General features: G+C 53.6%; 1 protein-coding gene across 15 annotated transcripts in view; it reads left to right on the top strand.

Moving 5' to 3' along the window:
* Positions 1–23,781, top strand: part of LOC123762900 (single-stranded DNA-binding protein 3) — an 871,787-nt gene that overhangs the window by 340,689 nt on the left and 507,317 nt on the right. For all 15 annotated transcript variants that reach the window (XR_011222292.1, XR_011222291.1, XR_011222293.1 and 12 more), the window contains exon 6: positions 21,695–21,784. Coding sequence is in view for 12 of the 15 variants with exons in the window: in XM_069302207.1 (XP_069158308.1) it covers positions 21,695–21,784 (90 nt within the window). In the remaining 3 variants the exon portion in view is untranslated. The remainder of the gene's footprint in view (positions 1–21,694; positions 21,785–23,781) is intronic.

The following is a 23,781-nucleotide window of genomic DNA, read 5'->3' as shown; positions in this document are numbered from 1 at the left end:
GTTGTTTACTGGTGACTGTAGCTGGGGGAGGTTGTTTACTGGTGACTGTAGCTGAGGAGGTTGTTTACTTTTGACTGTAGCTGGAGGAGGTTGTTTACTGGTGACTGTAGCTGGGGGAGGTTGTTTACTGGTGACTGTAGCTGGGGGGGGGGTTGTTTACTGGTGACTGTAGCTGGGGGAGGTTGTTTACTGGTGACTGAAGCTGGGGGGTTGTTTACTGGTGACTGTAGCTGGGGGGGGTTGTTTACTGGTGACTAGCTGGGGGAGGTTGTTTACTGGTGACTGTAGCTGGGGGGTTGTTTACTGGTGACTGTAGCTGGGGGAGGTTGTTTACTGGTGACTGTAGCTGGGGGGTTGTTTACTGGTGACTGTAGCTGGGGGAGGTTGTTTACTGGTGACTGTAGCTGGGGGGTTGTTTACTGGTGACTGTAGCTGGGGGAGGTTGTTTACTGGTGACTGTAGCTGGGGGGTTGTTTACTGGTGACTGTAGCTGGGGGAGGTTGTTTACTGGTGACTGTAGCTGGGGGGTTGTTTACTGGTGACTGTAGCTGGGGGAGGTTGTTTACTGGTGACTGTAGCTGGGGGGGGGTTGTTTACTGGTGACTGTAGCTGGGGGAGGTTGTTTACTGGTGACTGTAGCTGGGGGGGGGGTTGTTTACTGGTGACTGTAGCTGGGGGGTTGTTTACTGGTGACAGTAGCTGGGGGAGGTTGTTTACTGGTGACTGTAGCTGGGAGAGGTTGTTTACTGGTGACTGTAGCTGGGGGTTGTTTACTGGTGACTGTAGCTGGGGGGTTGTTTACTGGTGACTGTAGCTGGGGGGTTGTTTACTGGTGACTGTAGCTGGGGGAGGTTGTTTACTGGTGACTGTAGCTGGGGGTTGTTTACTGGTGACTGTAGCTGGGGGAGGTTGTTTACTGGTGACTGTAGCTGGGGGGTTGTTTACTGGTGACTGTAGCTGGGAGAGGTTGTTTACTGGTGACTGTAGCTGGGGGTTGTTTACTGGTGACTGTAGCTGGGGGGTTGTTTACTGGTGACTGTAGCTGGGGGGGGTTGTTTACTGGTGACTGTAGCTGGGGGAGGTTGTTTACTGGTGACTGTCGCCTGGGGGGGTTGTTTACTGGTGACTGTAGCTGGGGGGGGGGGTTGTTTACTGGTGACTGTAGCTGGGGGGGGGTTGTTTACTGGTGACTAGCTGGGGGGGTTGTTTACTGGTGACTGTAGCTGGGGGGGGGATTGTTTACTGGTGACTGTAGCTGGGGGGGGGGTTGTTTACTGGTGACTGTAGCTGGGGGGGGGGGTTGTTTACTGGTGACTGTAGCTGGGGGGGGTTGTTTACTGGTGACTGTAGCTGGGGGCGGGTTGTTTAATGGTGACTGTAGCTGGGGGGGGGGGTTGTTTACTGGTGACTGTAGCTGGGGGGGTTGTTTACTGGTGACAGGCTGGGACAGGGGAGGGAGGGAGGGAGGGAGGGAGGGGGGCGGCGACACAGGGCGGGGGGGGGGGGCATCATAATCCCCCCTACTCTTCCACTGATCAATAGGCTGAGAAAGGTCTACACTCTCTAGGATGTGTGCATGTGCTTCTGTCCGTGTCATATATATATATATATATATATATATATATATATATATATATATATATATATATATATATATATATATATATATATAATAATCTCCAATCTAGGCATACCTGTATACTTGGCTGTCTTTGGCGGCGGCGGCCAGGGTGGGAGACGGGGATGGCGGCGGCGGCCAGGGTGGGAGACGGTGGCGGCGGCGGCGGCCAGGGTGGGAGACGGGGATGGCGGCGGCGGCCAGGGTGGGAGACGGGGATGGCGGCGGCGGCCAGGGTGGGAGACGGGGATGGCGGCGGCGGCCAGGGTGGGAGACGGTGGCGGCGGCCAGGGTGGGAGACGGTGGCGGCGGCGGCGGCCAGGGTGGGAGACGGGGATGGCGGCGGCGGCCAGGGTGGGAGACGGTGGCGGCGGCGGCGGCCAGGGTGGGAGACGGGGATGGCGGCGGCGGCCAGGGTGGGAGACGGGGATGGCGGCGGCGGCCAGGGTGGGAGACGGGGATGGCGGCGGCGGCCAGGGTGGGAGACGGTGGCGGCGGCGGCGGCGGCGGCGGCGGCGGCGGCGGCGGCCAGGGTGGGAGACGGTGGCGGCGGCGGCGGCGGCGGCCAGGGTGGGAGACGGTGGCGGCGGCGGCCAGGGTGGGAGACGGGAATGGCGGCGGCGGCCAGGGTGGGAGACGGGGATGGCGGCGGCGGCCAGGGTGGGAGACGGGGATGGCGGCGGCGGCCAGGGTGGGAGACGGGGATGGCGGCGGCGGCCAGGGTGGGAGACGGTGGCGGCGGCGGCGGCCAGGGTGGGAGACGACGGTGGCGGCGGCGGCCAGGGTGGGAGACGGTGGCGGCGGCGGCGGCCAGGGTGGGAGACGGTGGCGGCGGCGGCGGCCAGGGTGGGAGACGGTGGCGGCGGCGGCGGCCAGGGTGGGAGACGGTGGCGGCGGCGGCGGCCAGGGTGGGAGACGGTGGCGGCTAGAGCGGGAGGAGAGCGACTAGGGGAGCCGGAGGAAGCATCAGATTGGGCGGGCGGGCGAGAAAATATTGATGTAGACAACAAACAGGACAAGATACCAGGAGACTGTGGGGTGCGGGGTTGGTGGTGGGGGGGGGTGAAGGCTGGGATGGGGAGGTTAGATGAAGGGCGGGGAAGCCCGTCCTCAGACCAAATCCATTATCATTGCCCCCCCCCCCCCCCCCCCACTCAAACCACCTGGATAATTTTCGAGACATTTGTGATGGTCTGAAATCATATTGCGGTTTCAGTAATAGTCTACATGTAAACTGGCAAATATACATTTGTCGTAAGCAGATTATTCTCAAGTTATAACTTCAATGTAATATAAATCGTTGGTTTCAAATATAAAAATTGTATACTGAAAACGTTTTCTTTGAAGAATTTGGTTTTCTGTAAATGGAATACACAGGCACATTGAAAATGTAAATGAATTCGAAATGTACATTTCGAATTCCATATTTCACATTATAGTCGATAATACACTTTATTAACTTAACCAAACATCCTGGGGTGCCATAGGCACAATCAGAGAACACTGGTCCACGGTTGTTCAACATCCTCCCAGCGAGCACAAGACATATACAACATCCTCCCAGCGAGCACAATGTCCACGGTTGTCGGAACAACCGTGGACATCTTCAAGAGAAAACTAGATAGTTTTCTTCAAGGAGTGCCGGACGAACCAGGCTGTGGTGGGTATGTGGGCCTGTGGGCCGCTCCAAACTCTCACAAGTCAAGCCTGGCCTCGGGCCGGGCTTAGGGAGTAGAAGAACTCCCAGAACCCCATCAAGCAGGTATCATGCAGGTTAACCTAACTTATCCATACTTTAGACTGACCATGGATAGAGAGTAGATAATATCACTAATTATGAAGTTTTTATTTTTTTGTTGGTGGGAGGGGGCGGGGGAGGATGGAGAGGCTTACTTACGTAAAGGGAAGTTTAGATTTGGGAAATACAGTGAGAGTTATGAAAGCAGGCGGGCTGTCCGCCTTGCTGACACCGGGCGGGCTGTCCGCCTTGCTGACACCGGGCGGGCTGTCCGCCTTGCTGACACGATGTGTGGGTGTTGGCAGCTAAGCTAAGCTTGCTCTCTCTTGTCAGGGAGCTGTGAGCGAATAAAGTTGTTTCCAGTCCATTCCCTCGATCTCCCCCATGAGGACAGGCTGGGGTGGGGAATTGGTGGGGGGGAGGGGGAGGTAGTGATGGGCTGGAGGGTGGTGGGGATGGTATTTGGGGGGTGGAGATGGTTGGTAAGGGCGGGAAGGGGGTCAGTAAGGCTGGTAGAGAAGGGAAGAGTGATGGGGGGGGGGGTCGAGGGGTGAATATGAACAGTGGTGAGGTGATTAATTGTTGACGGAAAGGGAAGGTGAAAGGAAAGATAGAGGTGAGGTAGGTAGAACTGGCGAGGGAGGGAAGGATTGTGGACTGTAGTGAGAGATGGAGGGAGGAAGGGAGGGGGAGAGATGGAGGAGGGAGAGAGAGAGGGAGGGAGGGGAGAGGGCGAGGGGAGAGAGGGAGAGGGCGAGGGGAGAGAGGGAGAGGGCGAGGGGAGGGAGGGAGGGAGACACGGTGCCAGCGAGAGGGTTTATTTCCAGGCTCACAGTTGGTCATCCACTTTCCATCTCACTCTAACCACCTCCACAATGGTTAACCTAACCACCTCCACAATGGTTAACCTAACCACCTCCACAAAGGCTAACCTAACCACCTCCACAAAGGCTACCCCCACAAAGGCTAACCCAGCCAGAAGTGCTCCACAAAGGCTAACCCAGCCAGAAGTGCTCCACAAAGGCTAACCCAGCCAGAAGTGCTCCACAAAGGCTAACCCAGCCAGAAGTGCTCCACAAAGGCTAACCCAGCCTAACCGCTATACTGGTCATGTCCTCCTCTCTTGATCATAATTACCCGGGAAAATTTGTTCCTAGTCTCCAGTCAGTCCCACGTTAAACACATTATTATTTTCACATGTTTATTTTATTTTATATCTAGAAGAGTTATTACATTCTTGTGAAGCCTCTAACACCATAGCGTTTCGGGCAGGTCTTTAATTTTAATTTACCCTGGAATACGACCCAATAAATCGTTTAACAACCAGGTACCCATTCACTGCTGGGTGAACAGAGGCGTACAGTACATTGGCGCCTAGTCAATCCTCCTCGGCCAGGATACGAACCCAGGCCAAATCCCTCACGAAGCGCGGGGCGAGTGTGTTACCACTGCGCCATGAGGACTGTCAAGCAACCCGCGTTTAAGTCTGAGCAGCGAGAAGTGTTGGAGCAGGATGACGGGATGGAAGCATGGCGCTAGTGGGCCCAGGCCCGCGACACGTGCCTCCAGGTTACACAACCTGGAGGCCGCCACAACACACCACACTGGAGGCCGCCACAACACACCACACTGGAGGCCGCCACAACACACCACACTGGTGGCCGCCACAACACACCACACTGGAGGCCGCCACAACACACCACACTGGAGGCCGCCACAACACACCACACTGGTGGCCGCCACAACACACCACACTGGAGGCCGCCACAACACACCACACTGGAGGCCGCCACAACACACCACACTGGAGGCCGCCACAACACACCACACTGGAGGCCGCCACAACACACCACACTGGAGGCCGCCACAACACACCACACTGGAGGCCGCCACAACACACCACACTGGAGGCCGCCACAACACACCACACTGGAGGCCGCCACAACACACCACACTGGAGGCCGCCACAACACACCACACTGGAGGCCGCCACAACACACCACACTGGAGGCAGCCACAACACACCACACTGGAGGCCGCCACAACACACCACACTGGAGGCCGCCACAACACACCACACTGGAGGCCGCCACAACACACCACACTGGAGGCCGCCACAACACACCACACTGGAGGCCGCCACAACACACCACACTGGAGGCCGCCACAACACACCACACTGGAGGCCGCCACAACACACCACACTGGAGGCCGCCACAACACACCACACTGGAGGCCGCCACAACACACCACACTGGAGGCCGCCACAACACACCACACTGGAGGCAGCCACAACACACCACACTGGTGGCCGCCACAACACACCACACTGGTGGCCGCCACAACTCACCACACTGGTGGCCGCCACAACACACCACACTGGAGGCCTCCACAACACACCACACTGGAGGCCGCCACAACACTGGAGGAGGCGGCACCCACCTGCTACCCGCTCCAGTGTTTACCTTCAACTCGCACACACTCTGCTGTAGGTAACGGGGAGTTCTCCACAAAACGTTATTACGACTTCATTGTGTATTTGAGGCGAGCGTTTAGAGAAGACCACCGAGTATGAGGTGGACGGGGGACTTGGTCGGTGCCTCCACGTACTTTGTGCCTTCCATCACATTCCAGGGTGTTTAACTTTTAGCATATCGTGATCTGTGGAGGGAGGAAGTTAAGGGGCCCGAATCGTGTTTTTGTCTATATTTTAATTTTTTTTATTGAATTGCCACTAGATAGCTAGATTTGCCTATATAGATTATAGAACTTTGTCCTTTTCAATTAAATTAATGAGACGAGAACCGTGACTGGAGTAATATTTGTAAAATCTTGGAGATTATTTTTCCCCAGCGTGTGCGGGAGCTTGGAACCTGCCGCCCTGCTTCTCCCAGGATGGTCTGGGCTTCATCACAATGTTGTGACGACATTGTACAGGTTTACGTCACTCCTTGTATGTCAGTGTTGGTTAACATGTGAAGGTGTCGCATATACCATGCTCCTTGTATGTCAGTGTTGGTTAACATGTGAAGGTGTCGCATATACCATGCTCCTTGTATGTCAGTGTTGGTTAACATGTGAAGGTGTCGCATATACCATGCTCCTTGTATGTCAGTGTTGGTTAACATGTGAAGGTGTCGCATATACCATGCTCCTTGTATGTCAGTGTTGGTTAACATGTGAAGGTGTCGCATATACCATGCTCCTTGTATGTCAGTGTTGGTTAACATGTGAAGGTGTCGCATATACCATGCTCCTTGTATGTCAGTGTTGGTTAACATGTGAAGGTGTCGCATATACCATGCTCCTTGTATGTCAGTGTTGGTTAACATGTGAAGGTGTCGCATATACCATGCTCCTTGTATGTCAGTGTTGGTTAACATGTGAAGGTGTCGCATATACCATGCTCCTTGTATGTCAGTGTTGGTTAACATGTGAAGGTGTCGCATATACCATGCTCCTTGTATGTCAGTGTTGGTTAACATGTGAAGGTGTCGCATATACCATGCTCCTTGTATGTCAGTGTTGGTTAACATGTGAAGGTGTCGCATATACCATGCTCCTTGTATGTCAGTGTTGGTTAACATGTGAAGGTGTCGCATATACCATGCTCCTTGTATGTCAGTGTTGGTTAACATGTGAAGGTGTCGCATATACCATGCTCCTTGTATGTCAGTGTTGGTTAACATGTGAAGGTGTCGCATATACCATGCTCCTTGTATGTCAGTGTTGGTTAACATGTGAAGGTGTCGCATATACCATGCTCCTTGTATGTCAGTGTTGGTTAACATGTGAAGGTGTCGCATATACCATGCTCCTTGTATGTCAGTGTTGGTTAACATGTGAAGGTGTCGCATATACCATGCTCCTTGTATGTCAGTGTTGGTTAACATGTGAAGGTGTCGCATATACCATGCTCCTTGTATGTCAGTGTTGGTTAACATGTGAAGGTGTCGCATATACCATGCTCCTTGTATGTCAGTGTTGGTTAACATGTGAAGGTGTCGCATATACCATGCCCCTTGTATGTCAGTGTTGGTTAACATGTGAAGGTGTCGCATATACCATGCTCCTTGTATGTCAGTGTTGGTTAACATGTGAAGGTGTCGCTTATACCATGTTTCGTAGTGTCAAGATGCATGGGTCAAAACTCCCTAAGCAAACGCTTGCACCACGGATAAGAAAGTTATTACACTCATATATTGTTCTAAACGGTGAATTTTGTATTTATTGGTGCAACATAGAAGACATGTTCATGGAAAATATAAAAGTTAAATTTGACACTACTAGTCCAACAACCACCGGCCAGCCTACCTTGTGGCTATCTTGTGTAGCTTCCGGGGATCAACGTCCCCGAGGCCCAGTCCCCGACCAGGTCTCCCGGTTGGTCGTCGGATGGGGTTCTGGGAGTTCTACTCCCCAAGCCCTGCCCGAGGCCAGGCTTGACTTGTGAGAGTTTGGTCCACCAGGCTGTTGCTTGGAGCGGCCCGCAGGCCCACATACCCACCACAACTCACCACATCATCACAAACTCATTGAAGTGCAAACGACCATCAATACTCAGAATAGACCTAAAACGTTGATAAAGCGAGAGGGGCTATTCAGTAAATTCAATTTTAATAATAAAAGGATAGACTGGGAGATAATAAACAGGGAACTTACATTCCATGGGAAACTGTTCTAAGTAATACAAGTCCTACAGAAGGAATAGAAAAACTGACTTCAGAAGCGTATCAAGTCTGTCTGAAACATGTTCCTTTGAGGAAAGCCAGAAAGAGATCTAACGTAGAAAGAGAACGCAGACGAAACTATAAACGCAGGAAAAAAATAACGGAACTGCTTATGCAGACACGAATTTCCCGTCAAAGAAGGAATAATTTAAATAGGGAGATTGAAGAAATCGAGCGGAAATTGAAACACTCATATGAAACTGAAGAAAGGCAGTTGTTTCTCATATGCGAAATCAAAAGCAAAAACCACTGCCAGTATTGGACCTATTCGTACAAGTGAAGGTTCATACACGGAGGATGACAAAGAAATTAGTGAAATCCTAAAAAAGCAGTATGAGGACATGTTTAGCACTCCAATAAACAACATGAAGGTGGAAGATCCAGACAATTTCTTTATGCGGGATATTCAAACCCCGGTAAATATAACTGATATAAACACGAGCGCACTAAATTTTGAAAGAGAAATTGAAAACATGCCCATGCACTCGGCCCCAGGTCCAGACTCATGGAATTAAATATTTATAAAGAAATGCAAAGTGCCGGTAGCACAGGCACTCAGTATAGTGTGGAGGAAGAGCTTGGACACGGGGGAGATACCAGATGCACTTAAAGTAGCAGACATAGCCCCTCTACACAAGGGAGGGAGCAAAGCATTGGCAAAGTATTATAGACCAGTTGCACTAACATCGCACATCATAAAAGTATTTGAGAGAGTGATTAGGAGTCAGGTCACCAATTTCATGGAGACCAATGACCTTCACAACCCAGGCCAACATGGATTTCGAGCGGGAAGATCGTGCCTCTCACAGCTACTTGTTCACTACGACAAAGTCACTGAGGCACTAGAAGAAAAACAGAATGCTGATGTGATATACACGGACTTCGCAAAGGCTTTCGATAAATGTGACCATGGCGTGATAGCACACAAAATGAAGTCAATGGGAATAACCGGTAAAGTAGGACGCTGGATACTCAGTTTTCTGTCAAACAGGACTCAGCGAGTAACCATATAAAACCATATAAAATCTAGTCCAAGTGCAGTTAAAAGCTCTGTACCTCAGGGTACAGTCCTTGCACCGCTGCTTTTCCTTATTCTCATATCAGATATAGACAAAAATACAAGTCACAGCTTCGTATCATCCTTTGCAGATGACACAAAAATCAGTATGAAAATTACCTCGGCTGAAGACATTGAAAAACTTCAAGCTGATATTAATAAAGTTTTCGACTGGGCATCAGAAAATAACATGATGTTTAACAGTGATAAATTCCAGGTACTCAGGTACGGTAAAAATGAGGACCTTAAACATAATACAGAGTACAAAACACAATCAAATGTACCCATAGTAGGAAAACAGCATGTAAAGGATTTGGAAATAATAATGTCTGACTACCTAACGTTTAAGGAGCATAACCAAGCAAATATTGCTGAAATAGAGGGAATACAGAGAACATATACGGCACGCATAGACATATACGGCACGCATAGACGCAATAAAGCACCTAAATTATTGGGATCGTCTCAAAGCCCTCCAAATGTACTCACTAGAAAGAAGACGAGAGAGATATCAAATAATATACACCTGGAAGATGCTGAAGGGCCAAGTACCAAATCTACACAGAAAAATAACAACGTACTGGAGTGAACGATATGGAAGAAAATGTAGAATAGAACCAGTGAAGAGCAGAGGTGCCATAGTCACAATCAGAGAACACTGTATAAACATCAGAGGTCCGCGGTTGTTCAACGTCCTCCCAGCGAGCATAAGAAATATTGCTGGAACAACCGTGGACATCTTCAAGAGGAAACTAGATTTATTCCTCCAAGGAGTGCCGGACCAACCGGGCTGTGGTGGGTATGTGGGCCTGCGGGCCGCTCCAAGCAACAGCCGAGTGGACCAAACTCTCACAAGTCAAGCCTGGCCTCGGGCCGGGCTTGGGGAGTAGAACAACTCCCAGAACCCCATCAACCAGGTATCAACCAGGTACCTGCACACAGAAATAACAGCACATGAGACCAGGAGGCATGGCAGGATGTGCAGAATACCCCCGTTGAAGAGCAGAGGTGCAACAGGTACTCTGAGAGAGAACTATCAACATCAGAGGCCCGAGACTGTTCAACACGCTTCCACTACACATAAGGGGCATAACTGACCGACCCCTCACAGTGTTCAAGAGAGAACTTGACTCCAAGGATACCTGATCAACCAGGATGTTACGTCAGGTTGCGAGCAGCCGCGTTCAACAGCCTGGTTGACCAGACGAGACGAGAGAGATATCAAATAATGTACACATGGAAAATACTGGAGGGACAGGTCCCTAATCTACACAGCAAAAAAACAACTTACTGGAGTGAACGATATGGAAGAAAATGCAGAATAGAACCAGTGAAGAGCAGAGGTGCCATAGTCACAATCAGAGAACAACCGTGGACATCTTCAAGAGAAAACTGGACTGTTTTCTAAAAGAAGTTCCGTACCAACCTGGCTGTGGTGGGTATGTGGGCCTGCGGGCCGCTCCAAGCAACAGCCTGGTGGACCAAACTCTCACAAGTCAAGCCTGGCTTCGGGCCGGGCCGGGCCGGGCTTGGAGAGTAGAACAACTCCCAGAACCCCATCAGGCAGGCATCAACCAGATATCAAGCACGTCACATTTGTCGAAATCTTGTGCAAAGTGTGTGTGTACTACACCCGCGTTTTGCTTGTCTTCCGTGCACCTAAGGCCATGTCATAGTGATCTAGCAATTTGTGCGTATGCACAGAACATTATAGCACATTTTACAATTAAATGATTCCCAGTTGTTTTCCCGATGAGATGATCATTGAGAACAGATGTTGGCGATTTAGTAAGGAGAGTGTCGGTTGAGTGAGCCACAAGTTTATAGGTAAACACTTGACAGCATGATGGTCACTACCACACTGCCTGAGAGGTACACCAGCGTGCGTTACTGACTGCGTGTGGGGCATGGGCACGTGGAGCGGTGCTGGCACACCTGTCACTGCCTCGCCCCAGGTGCCCGCCACACACCTGTGGCGGGAGGCACGCTTGCTCCTTACTCACACAGCTGACCTTCTCCTTTAACCTCGTGCAGTGTTAATTTCTCTCTGTAACCAGCCAATCTGTGGCTACGTCCAGGCTACCTGTCCACACCTGCCCCCCCCCTCGTGTATATATGTGGTGGGGGGGGGGCGGAGGGGAAGGAAAGTGAATGAATGAGGGGAAGGCAAGTGAGGACAAGGATGGAGGGAGAGTGAGAGGGGGTACTGGGTGCCCACACTCCAGTGTTGGGGTCATGCTGCCAGCTTGTTATGGCTCTACACCTGGGCATGTCTCTTGACCTTCATGCCCACTATGTGGTAGAGAGAGAGGGGGGGGGGCTCTCTCTCTACTTCCACTACTACTAAATTCCAGGTACTCAAGTACGGCAAAAATGAGAACCTTAAAATAATACAGGGTACAAGACACAATCTAATCTGCCCATAGTAGGAAAACAGCATGTCAAGGATTTGGGAATAATGATGTCTGACGATCTAACGTTTAGGGAGCATAACCAAGCAAATATTGCGTCAGCCAGAAAAATGATAAGATGGATTACGAGAACCTTCAAATCCAGGGATCCCATCACAATGGTTGTACTCTTAAAGTCACTTGTGTTGTCCCGTCCTGAGTACTGCTCACTTCCCCCTTCAGAGCAGGAGAGATTGCTGAAATAGAGGGAATACAGAGAACATATACGGCACGCATAGACGAGATAAAGCACCAAAATTATTGGGATCGTCTCAAAGCTCTCTAAATGTACTCACTAGAAAGGAGACGAGTGATACAAAATAATATACACATGGAAAATACTGGAGGGACAGGTCCCTAATCTACACAGTAAAATAACATCGTACTGGAGTGAACGATATGGAAGAAAATGCCGGATAGAACCAGTGAAGAGCAGAGGTGCCATAGGCACAATCAGGGAACACTGTATAAACATCAGAGGTCCGCGGTTGTTCAACACCCTCCCAGCGAGCATAGGAAATATTACCGGAACAGCCGTGGACATCTTCAAGAGGAACCTAAATTGTTTCCTCCAAGGAGTGCCGGGCCAACAGGGCTGTGGTGGGTATGTGGGCCTGCAGGTAGGTGTGGTAGGAGGACGGGCTGGGTAGAGAGGGGGGGGGGCGGGTGTGGTAGAGAGAGAGGGGGGCCGGGTGTGGTAGAGAGAGAGGGGGGGGCCGGGTGTGGTAGAAAGAGAGGGGACCGGGTGTGGTAGAGAGAGAGGGGGGCCGGGTGTGGTAGAGAGAGAGGGGGGCCGGGTGTGGTAGAGAGAGAGGGGGGCCGGGTGTGGTAGAGTGAGAGGGGGGGCGGGTGTGGTAGAGAGAGAGGGGGGGCCGGGTGTGGTAGAGAGAGAGGGGGGCCGGGTGTGGTAGAGAGAGAGAGGGGACCGGGTGTGGTAGAGAGAGGGGGGCCGGGTGTGGTAGAGAGAGAGAGGGGACCGGGTGTGGTAGAGAGAGAGGGGGGCCGGGTGTGGTAGAGAGAGAGGGGGGCCGGGTGTGGTAGAGAGAGAGGGGGGGCCGGGTGTGGTAGAGAGAGAGAGGGGACCGGGTGTGGTAGAGAGAGAGGGGGGCCGGGTGTGGTAGAGAGAGGGGACCGGGTGTGGTAGAGAGAGAGGGGGGCCGGGTGTGGTAGAGAGAGAGGGGGGCCGGGTGTGGTAGAGAGAGAGGGGGGCCGGGTGTGGTAGAGAGAGAGGGGGGGCCGGGTGTGGTAGAGAGAGGGGGGCCGGGTGTGGTAGAGAGAGAGAGGGGACCGGGTGTGGTAGAGAGAGGGGGGCCGGGTGTGGTAGAGAGAGAGAGGGGACCGGGTGTGGTAGAGAGAGAGGGGGGCCGGGTGTGGTAGAGAGAGAGAGGGGACCGGGTGTGGTAGAGAGAGAGGGGGGCCGGGTGTGGTAGAGAGAGAGGGGGGGCCGGGTGTGGTAGAGAGAGAGGGGGGGGCCGGGTGTGGTAGAGAGAGAGAGGGGACCGGGTGTGGTAGAGAGAGAGGGGGGCCGGGTGTGGTAGAGAGAGAGGGGGGCCGGGTGTGGTGGAGAGAGAGGGGGGCCGGGTGTGGTAGAGAGAGAGGGGGGCCGGGTGTGGTAGAGAGAGAGAGGGGGGGCCGGGTGTAATAGAGAGGGGAGGGGGGCGAGGTGCCGGGTGTGTGTGTGGGGGGGAGAGAAGCAACAGTGTGGGGGGGGGGGGGCTCACACTTGTCCCCGACATTAACAACTACATAGATTCTGGCAACTATAAAGCTAACAGCCAAACTTGAATATTCCTAGGCCTAGCTATTATAGCACATATATGTACTATATTAGGCTGCAGATAACCCTGTATTAGGCCTAGCATGGTAAGTGTATGTTAGTTTTTATTACCAACAACACCTTTTGCGGTTTGTCCAAATTCATTACTACCAAATTCAACTATGTAAGTGTCCCTTACGTCAGTATATGTAGGCCGGTCCACAGTGTTACTGTAAGTACTGTTTAAACGGGACGATGGGCCATGAGTGGTTGCCACTGTGTCACACATTATGCCCAGGTTCATTATTCCCCCACACCACCCCCACACCACCCCCACACCACTCCCACACCACTCCCACACCACCCCCACACCACTCCCACACCACTCCCACACCACTCCCACACCACTCCCACACCACCCCCACACCACTCCCACACCACTCCCACACCACTCCCACACCACTCCCACACCACTCCCACACCACCCCCACACCACCCCCACACCACCCCCACACCACCCCCACACCACTCCCACACCACTCCCACACCACTCCCACACCACTCCCACACCACTCCCACACCACTCCCACACCACCCCCACACCACTCCCACACCACTCCCACACCACTCCCACACCACTCCCACACCACTCCCACACCACCCCCACACCACCCCACACCACCCCACACCACCCCCACACCACTCCCACACCACCCCCACACCACTCCCACACCACTCCCACACCACCCCCACACCACTCCCACACCACTCCCACACCACCCCCACACCACTCCCACACCCACTCCCACACCACCCCCACACCACTCCCACACCACTCCCACACCACTCCCACACCACCCCCACACCACTCCCACACCACCCCACACCACTCCCACACCACTCCCACACCACCCCACACCACCCCCACACCACTCCCACACCACTCCCACACCACTCCCACACCACCCCCCACACCACCCCCACACCACTCCCACACCACCCCCACACCACTCCCACACCACTCCCACACCACTCCCACACCACCCCCACACCACCCCCACACCACCCCCACACCACTCCCACACCACTCCCACACCACCCCCACACCACTCCCACACCACTCCCACACCACCCCCACACCACCCCCACACCACCCCCACACACTCCCACACCACCCCCACACCACTCCCACAACCACCCCCACACCCCCCCCACACCACTCCCACACCACCCCCACACCACTCCCACACCACTCCCACACCACCCCCACACCACCCCCACACCACCCCCACACCACTCCCACACCACCCCCACACCACTCCCACATCACCCCCACACCACCCCCACACCACTCCCACACCACCCCCACACCACTCCCACACCACCCCCACACCACTCCCACACCACTCCCACACCACCCCCACACCACCCCCACACCACTCCCACACCACTCCCACCACCACTCCCACACACTCCCACACCACCCCCACACCACTCCCACACCACTCCCACACCACCCCCACACCACCCCCACACCACTCCCACACCACCCCCACACCACTCCCACACCACCCCCACACCACCCCCACACCACTCCCACACCACCCCCACACCACTCCCACACCACCCCCACACCACTCCCACACTACTCCCACACCACTCCCACACCACCCCCCACACCACTCCCACACCACCCCCACACCACCCCCACACCACCCCCACACCACCCCCACACCACTCCCACACCACTCCCACACCACCCCCACACCACTCCCACACCACCCCCACACCACTCCCACACCACTCCCACACCACTCCCACACCACCCCCACACCACTCCCACCACCCCCACACCACTCCCATACCACTCCCACACCACCCCCACACCACTCCCACCACCCCCACACCACTCCCACACCACCCCCACACCACTCCCACAACCACTCCCACACCACCCCCACACCACTCCCACACCACCCCCACACCACCCCCACACCACCCCCACACCACCCCACACCACTCCCACACCACCCCACACCACCCCCACACCACTCCCACACCACCCCCACACCACTCCCACACCACTCCCACACCACCCCCACACCACCCCCACACCACCCCCACACCACCCCACACCACTCCCACACCACCCCCACACACTCCCACACCACCCCCACACCACTCCCACACCACCCCCACACCACCCCCACACCACTCCCACACCACCCCCACACCACTCCCACACCACCCCCACACCACCCCCACACCCAATCCCACACCACCCCCACACCACTCCCACACCACTCCCACACCACCCCCACACCACCCCCACACCACTCCCACACCACTCCCACACCACTCCCACACCACCCCCACACCACTCCCACACCACTCCCACACCACTCCCACACCACCCCCACACCACTCCCACACCACCCCCACACCACTCCCATACCACTCCCACACCACCCCCCACCACTCCCACACCACTCCCACACCACTCCCACTCCCACACCACCCCCACACCACTCCCACACCACCCCCACACCACTCCCACACCACCCCCACACCACTCCCACACCACCCCCACACCACCCCCACACCACCCCCACACCACTCCCACACCACCCCCACACCACTCCCACACCACCCCCACACCACCCCCACACCACTCCCACACCACTCCCACACCACTCCCACACACTCCCACACCACCCCCACACCACTCCCACACCCACTCCCACACCACTCCCACACCACCCCCACACCACTCCCACACCACCCCCACACCACCCCCACACCACCCCCACACCACTCCCACACCACCCCCACACCACCCCCACACCACTCCCACACCACTCCCACAGCCACAGCTGGACCAAGACAAAGCCTTCAACACGGGTGGAACACCAACAAGGGCACACACGTGGAAACTTTATACCCACTTGATCCACAGAGACGTTAGAGAGAAGTTTTCAATGTCAGGATAGTAAACAGATGGCATGCATTAGGTAGTGATGGTGGAGGCTGACTCCATACACAGTTTCAAATGTAGTTATGATAGAGCCCAGTAGGCTCAGGAACCTGTGCATCAGTTGATTGACAGTTGAGAGGCGGGAGCAGAGAGCCGAAGCTCAACCCCCCGCCAAGCACAACTAGGCGAGTACAGGTGATGCAGGTCAATAGTTGAGGATGGTGCGGGAGATGTTGACCGTATGGTGAGGTCATTTGCAGCGGGATGACTTGGCCTCCTTGTGCTTTAAGTGTATTGATGTGAGGTGAGCGGGTCACTTGTCGCATGCTGACAACGGCAAGGCTCTTGCATAATATTTCATTCAGGTGATATATGAGGCAGCTGTAAGCTGTCTTTGCGAGTGAGATTATAGGCATTTCGCAGGTGTGTGAGGGGCGGCGCCCTGGGGGCTGCTGGTGTGTGAGGGGTGGCGCCCTGGGGGGCTGCTGGTGTGTGAGGGGCGGCGCCCTGGAGGCTGCTGGTGTGTGAGGGGCGGCGCCCTGGGGGCTGCTGGTGTATGAGGGGCGGCGCCCTGGGGGCTGCTGGTGTGTGAGGGGCGGCGCCCTGGGGGCTGCTGGTGTGTGAGGGGGCGGCGCCCTGGGGGCTGCTGGTGTGTGAGGGGCGGCGCCCTGGGGGGCTGCTGGTGTGTGAGGGGCGGCGCCCTGGGGGCTGCTGGTGTGTGAGGGGCGGCGCCCTGGGGGCTGCTGGTGTGTGAGGGGCGGCGCCCTGGGGGCTGCTGGTGTGTGAGGGGCGGCGCCCTGGGGCTGCTGGTGTGTGAGGGGCGGCGCCCTGGGGGCTGCTGGTGTGTGAGGGGCGGCGCCCTGGGGGCTGCTGGTGTTGTGAGGGGCGGCGCCCTGGGGGCTGCTGGTGTGTGAGGGGCGGCGCCCTGGGGGCTGCTGGTGTGTGAGGGGCGGCGCCCTGGGGGCTGCTGGTGTGTGAGGGGCGGCGCCCCTGGGGCCTGCTGGTGTGTGAGGGGCGGCGCCCTGGGGGCCTGCTGGTGTGTGAGGGGCGGCGCCCTGGGGCCTGCTGGTGTGTGAGGGGCGGCGTCCTGGGGGCCTGCTGGTGTGTGAGGGGCGGCGCCCTGGGGGCCTGCTGGTGTGAGGGGCGGCGCCCTGGGGGCCTGCTGGTGTGTGAGGGCCGGCGCCCTGGGGGCCTGCTGGTGTGTGAGGGGCGGCGCCCTGGGGGATGCTGGTATGTGAGGGGCGGCGCCCTGGGGGCTGCTGGTGTGTGAGGGGCGGCGCCCTGGGGCCTGCTGGTGTGTGAGGGGCGGCGCCCTGGGGGATGCTGGTGTGTGAGGGGCGGCGCCCTGGGGGCTGCTGGTGTGTGAGGGGCGGCGCCCTGGGGGGGGGGGGGCGTGTCATGTCACAGAAAACATCACTCTCACAACTATTACAAAGTACTTTCTTCCTGGCTGGCCTGGGAATGATATATTATATGAGACCTGTGAACACTGCCGGGCTGCGCAGGCGCAGGTCTCTTTTCAGCCGTATGCTTTTACATTATATTAATTATATAAACTATTGTGTGATTTATATCAATGTGAGGCTTCCCGGAAATGAAGAAAATAGATGCATCAAATATGAAGCATGTATGGAGGGAAGGTAAAGTAAGCCAGGACATGTTTCACACATGTAAATAGTATCATCACTCGCATGTCCAACCTTATTTTTAACTCAATTGGCAGTGGGCAAGTGTCCTTATGGCGGGGTCTAGGTGGGGTGCAGGAATGAACTAGCTGGCAACCCTGCTGACCAGCTGATGGGTGACGCAACTGTGTGACGTCACTACACCCCCCCCCCCCTCCACTCCCCTTCCCCCCCCACCATCCACCCCGATGAATGCACCGCCCGCCCGCCCGGTCCCTCCCCCCACCACCTCCCCTAAAGGAGGGTCATCCCGCCTTCCCTGCCCCTCCCCCACGTCACTTCGTGGGGAGGGGCAGGGGAAGAGGAGGGTCACCTCGCCCTCCCGGCCCCTTCCCACAAAAGAGGGTCACCCCCCCCCCCCCCGGTGGAAGTGAGAGCATACTCTCCCAGGACACCTCTCACTGTATTCCCACTAATAAACTTACCTTCACCTATGCCTCTACTTCTTCTTTACTCCCCCCAATATATATATATATATATTATATATAATAATATATATATATTATAATTATATATAGTATATATATATATATAATATGTATGTATATGTGAACAAGCCTGAATGGTCCCCAGGAAAAATGCTATGCCCAAGATTACCATCCGAGTGCCGGCGAGGAAGTGGTTCAAATAGCTTCGGCTATCACTTCTTTATTGTCCGGTCGTGATGGTCAAGCGGATTAATGCGCCCTGTAGTTACCAGTTGCGTTGCTGCCTGGGAGTATGGGTCGAGTCACTTATGGGGTGTGAGTTTTCAGTCATATATATATATATATACATATATATATATACATTATATATATATATATATATATATATATATATATATTATACTATATATTATATATATATATATATATATATATATATATATATATATATATATTATATATATATACATATATATTATATATATTATAATATATATATATATACTATATATATATATTATATATATAATATATATATATATATATATATATGTCGTACCTAATAGCCAGAACGCACTTCTATGCCTACTATTCAAGGCCCGATTTGCCTAATAAGCCAAGTTTTCATGAATTAATATATTTTCTCTAATTTTTTTCTTATGAAATGATAAAGCTACCCATTTCATTATGTATGAGGTCAATTTTTTTTTATTGGAGTTAAAAATAACGTAGATATATGACCGAACCTAACCAACCCTACCTAACCTAACCTAACCTATCTTTATAGGTTAGGTTAGGTTAGGTAGCCGAAAAAGTTTGGTTAGGTTAGGTTAGGTAGGTTAGGTAGTCGAAAAACAATTAATTCATGAAAACTTGGCTTATTAGGCAAATCGGGCCTTGAATAGTAGGCATAGAAGTGCGTTCTGGCTATTAGGTACGACATATATATATATATATATATATATATATATATATATATATATATATATATATATATATATATATATATATATATATATATATATATATATATATTAGGGGTACCACCTCTGGTGCAATTGCAGGGACCCACATCCTCGAAGAAGAAAACAAAGAGCATTCAGAGAAAATCTTGTGATTTATATATATATATATATATATATATATATATATATATATATGTCGTACCTAGTAGCCAGAACGCACTTCTCTGCCTACTATGCAAGGCCCGATTTGTCTAATAAGCCAAGTTTTCATGAATTAAATGTTTTTCGACTACCTAACCTACCTAACCTAACCTAACCTAACTTTTTCGGCTACCTAACCTAACCTAACGTATAAAGATAGGTAAGGTTAGGTTAGGTAGGGTTGGTTAGGTTCGGTCATATATCTACGTTAATTTAAACTGCAATAAAAAAAAATTGACCTCATACATTATGAAATGGGTAGCTTTATCATTTCATCAGAAAAAAAACTAGAGAAAATATATTAATTCAGGAAAAACTTGGCTTATTAGGCAAATCGGGCCTTGCATAGTAGGCCGAGAAGTGCGTTCTGGCTACTAGGTACGACATATATATATATATATATATATATATATATATATATATATATATATATATATATATATATATTATATATTATATATATAGGGGGGTACCACATCTGGTGCAATTATGGGGACCCACAGCCTCAAAGAGGGAACACAGAGCATTCAGAGAAAAACTTGCCATTTAACTCTAAATACGTAAGAGTGTTCGCTTCCCCTACCACCCCCCTTTTTATGGTGTACACTTTATTATGCAAGGTTATACAGTTACATATCTGATTTTATACAAAAAATGAACATTAAGAGGACACAAGAAAAAGTTCGCTTCCTAGAGGCTGTAGATTTCCTCAAACTCCTCCGACGCCGGGCAGGAACCTAGGATGCAGCGGGCATTCCCCCTCTGGATCGCGACACTAAGGCGCTGAAAGAGAAAACTTGCCGCTCAAGGGTCTCTTGTAGTGTCAATGAGCTTGGAACCAAGATCCTTAAGAAACCTTCTTGCACGCTCTCCCCATGGGCCTAGGGTCTCAGACCCTATGAGAATGGCGGTGATGAGTCACGTGTTGCCTGTGTGACCTTCCTGTGTGACCCTACTGTGTGACCCTGTGCGACCCTCCCTGTGTGACCCTCCTGTGTGACCCTCCTGTGTGACCTTCCTGTGTGACCCTTCCTGTGTGACCCTTCCTGTGTGACCCTCCTGTGTGACCCTCCTGTGTGACCCTCCTGTGTGACCCTCCTGTGTGACTTTCCTGTGTGACCCTTCCTCTGTGACCCTTCCTGTGTGACCCTCCTGTGTGACCCTCCTGTGTGACCCTGTGCGACCCTCCTGTGTGACCCTACTGTGTGACCCTTCTTGTGTGACCTTCCTGTGTGTCCCTACTGTGTGACCCTCCTGTGTGACCCTCCTGTGTGACCCTGTGTGACCCTCCTGTGTGACCCTCCTGTGTGACCCTACTGTGTGACCCTACTGTGTGACCCTTCCTGTGTGACCTTCCTGTGTGTCCCTAATGTGTGACCCTCCTGTGTGACCCTCCTGTGTGACCCTCCTGTGTGACCCTACTGTGTGACCCTTCCTGTGACCTTCCTGTGTGTCCCTACTGTGTGACCCTCCTGTGTGACCTTCCTGTGTGACCCTACTGTGTGACCCTCCTGTGTGACCCTACTGTGTGACCCTACTGTGTGACCCTTCCTGTGTGACCTGTGTGTCCCTACTGTGTGACCCTCTTGTGTGACCCTACTGTGTGACCCTTCCTGTGTGACCTTCCTGTGTGACCCTACTGTGTGACCCTCCTGTGTGACCCTCCTGTGTGACCCTACTGTGTGACCCTACTGTGTGACCCTACTGTGTGACCCTTCCTGTGTGACCCTCCTGTGTGTCCCTACTGTGTGACCTTACTGTGTGACCTTACTGTGTGACCTTACTGTGTGACACAACAAGCAGTATTCATAATAAAGCAACACTGGCACTCAGCCTCTGGCATTTGATATGATCACTATGTTGGCGTTAATTTTATATATAATTTGCGTGAAAATGTTGTGGAAGATGAGGAGAATGTGGCGGTATAAGTGGAAGATGAGGGAATGTGGCGGTATAAGTGGAAGATGAGGGAATGTGCGGTATAAGGTGAGATTCACTGGTGAGTGATGCAGGTTATGTGAGGGGGAGAGGTGACGCTGGTGGGTAAGATACTTGGGCAACAACTATTAACATGAATGTTTCGACATTACAGAATGCTGGTCCAGCACCCTCACCGCTCGGCCAGATGCCCCCCAGTGACGGTATGGGCCCCGGGGGCCCCATGCCTCCAGGCTTCTTTCCGGTAAGCTTTGCCCACCTGACCTGACCTTGTGTTTATCTTCTCTCCCACCTGCCCGTATGGGGTATATCTCGCACACTACCACTGTGCCTGCCTTCCTTACGGGCTATTCATGCCCGTGCCCACCTCTTGGGTGGCTTAATCTTCATCAATCAATCAATCAATCTGTGGCTGCCTGTGTGGTCACTCCTCTCCGCCTTCCCTTCCCTCCGTCACCTTCCTGCTCCCCCTGTTGACCTCCCCCGTCTCTAACACCTGCCCTTCACACTCCTCCCCATCACTCCTGGGACACCTGCCCTTCACACTCCTCCCCATCACTCCTGGGACACCTGCCCTTCACACTCCTCCCCATCACTCCTGGGACACCTGCCCTTCACACTCCTGCCCATCACTCCTGGGACACCTGCCCTTCACACTCCTCCCCGTCACTCCTGGGACACCTGCCCTTCACACTCCTCCCCATCACTCCTGGGACACCTGCCCTTCACACTCCTCCCCGTCACTCCTGGGACACCTGCCCTTCACACTCCTCCCCATCACTCCTGGGACACCTGCCCTTCACACTCCTCCCCATCACTCCTGGGACACCTGCCCTTCACACTCCTGGGACACCTGCCCTTCACACTCCTCCCCGTCACTCCTGGGACACCTGCCCTTCACACTCCTCCCCATCACTCCTGGGACACCTGCCCTTCACACTTTTCCCCGTCACTCCTGGGACACCTGCCCTTCACACTCCTCCACGTCACTCCTGGGACACCTGCCCTTCACACTCCTCCCCCTCACTCCTGGGACACCTGCCCTTCACACTCCTCCCCATCACTCCTGGGACACCTGCCCTTCACACTCCTCCCCATCACTCCTGGGACACCTGCCCTTCACACTCTTCCCCGTCACTCCTGGGACACCTGCCCTTCACACTCCTCCCCATCACTCCTGGGACACCTGCCCTTCACACTCCTCCCCATCACTCCTGGGACACCTGCCCTTCACACTCTTCCCCGTCACTCCTGGGACACCTGCCCTTCACACTCTTCCCCGTCACTCCTGGGACACCTGCCCTTCATACTCCTCCCTGTCACTCCTGGGACACCTGCCCTTCACACTCTTCCCCGTCACTCCTGGGACACCTGCCCTTCACACTCCTCCCCATCACTCCTGGGACACCTGCCCTTCACACTCCTCCCCATCACTCCTGGGACACCTGCCCTTCACACTCTTCCCCGTCACTCCTGGGACACCTGCCCTTCACACTCTTCCCCGTCACTCCTGGGACACCTGCCCTTCACACTCCTCCCCGTCACTCCTGGGACACCTGCCCTTCACACTCTTCCCCGTCACTCCTGGGACACCTGCCCTTCACACTCTTCCCCGTCACTCCTGGGACACCTGCCCTTCACACTCTTCCCCGTCACTCCTGGGACACCTGCCCTTCACACTCCTCCCCGTCACTCCTGGGACACCTGCCCTTCACACTCTTCCCCGTCACTCCTGGGACACCTGCCCTTCACACTCCTCCCCATCAAACATGGTACAGGTATTCAACACACTGCACCCCATCACAGATGGAACAGGTGCTCAACACATATTTAAGGTTGGTAAACAAAAGAATTGACTATAGACATCTGAATGTTTCACTACCTTATACCATGTACGTCAGAGCAACTCAGGAAGATGCAGCATCTGCATGTTCATATGCAGTGAAACCAAAACTTAGCTGGAGAAGTGTAACACTGAGGACATAGATGAGTAGATAAAGCACTATTTGTAATTGGTGGTTAGCGACAGAAGGGACCCCGGTAGACACTTTGTACCTAAATGGCTCACTTAGGTATTTGAAAGAATTAAATGGAATACATTTAAACGTAAAGTGGAGGGAAATTCCTGTAAATTCCTTGAAATGTAGATATGACATTGATTATTGAGAAACTGCTCTTGCGTCCTGGTTTACTTTCTCTGTACACACTACTAGTGGCACCTGTGCAGCACACACCTACAAC

Source organism: Procambarus clarkii, chromosome 47 (assembly GCF_040958095.1).
Source record: "Procambarus clarkii isolate CNS0578487 chromosome 47, FALCON_Pclarkii_2.0, whole genome shotgun sequence".
Classification (NCBI taxonomy): Eukaryota; Metazoa; Arthropoda; class Malacostraca; order Decapoda; family Cambaridae; genus Procambarus; species Procambarus clarkii.
This window is presented reverse-complemented; position numbering and strand designations above follow the sequence as displayed.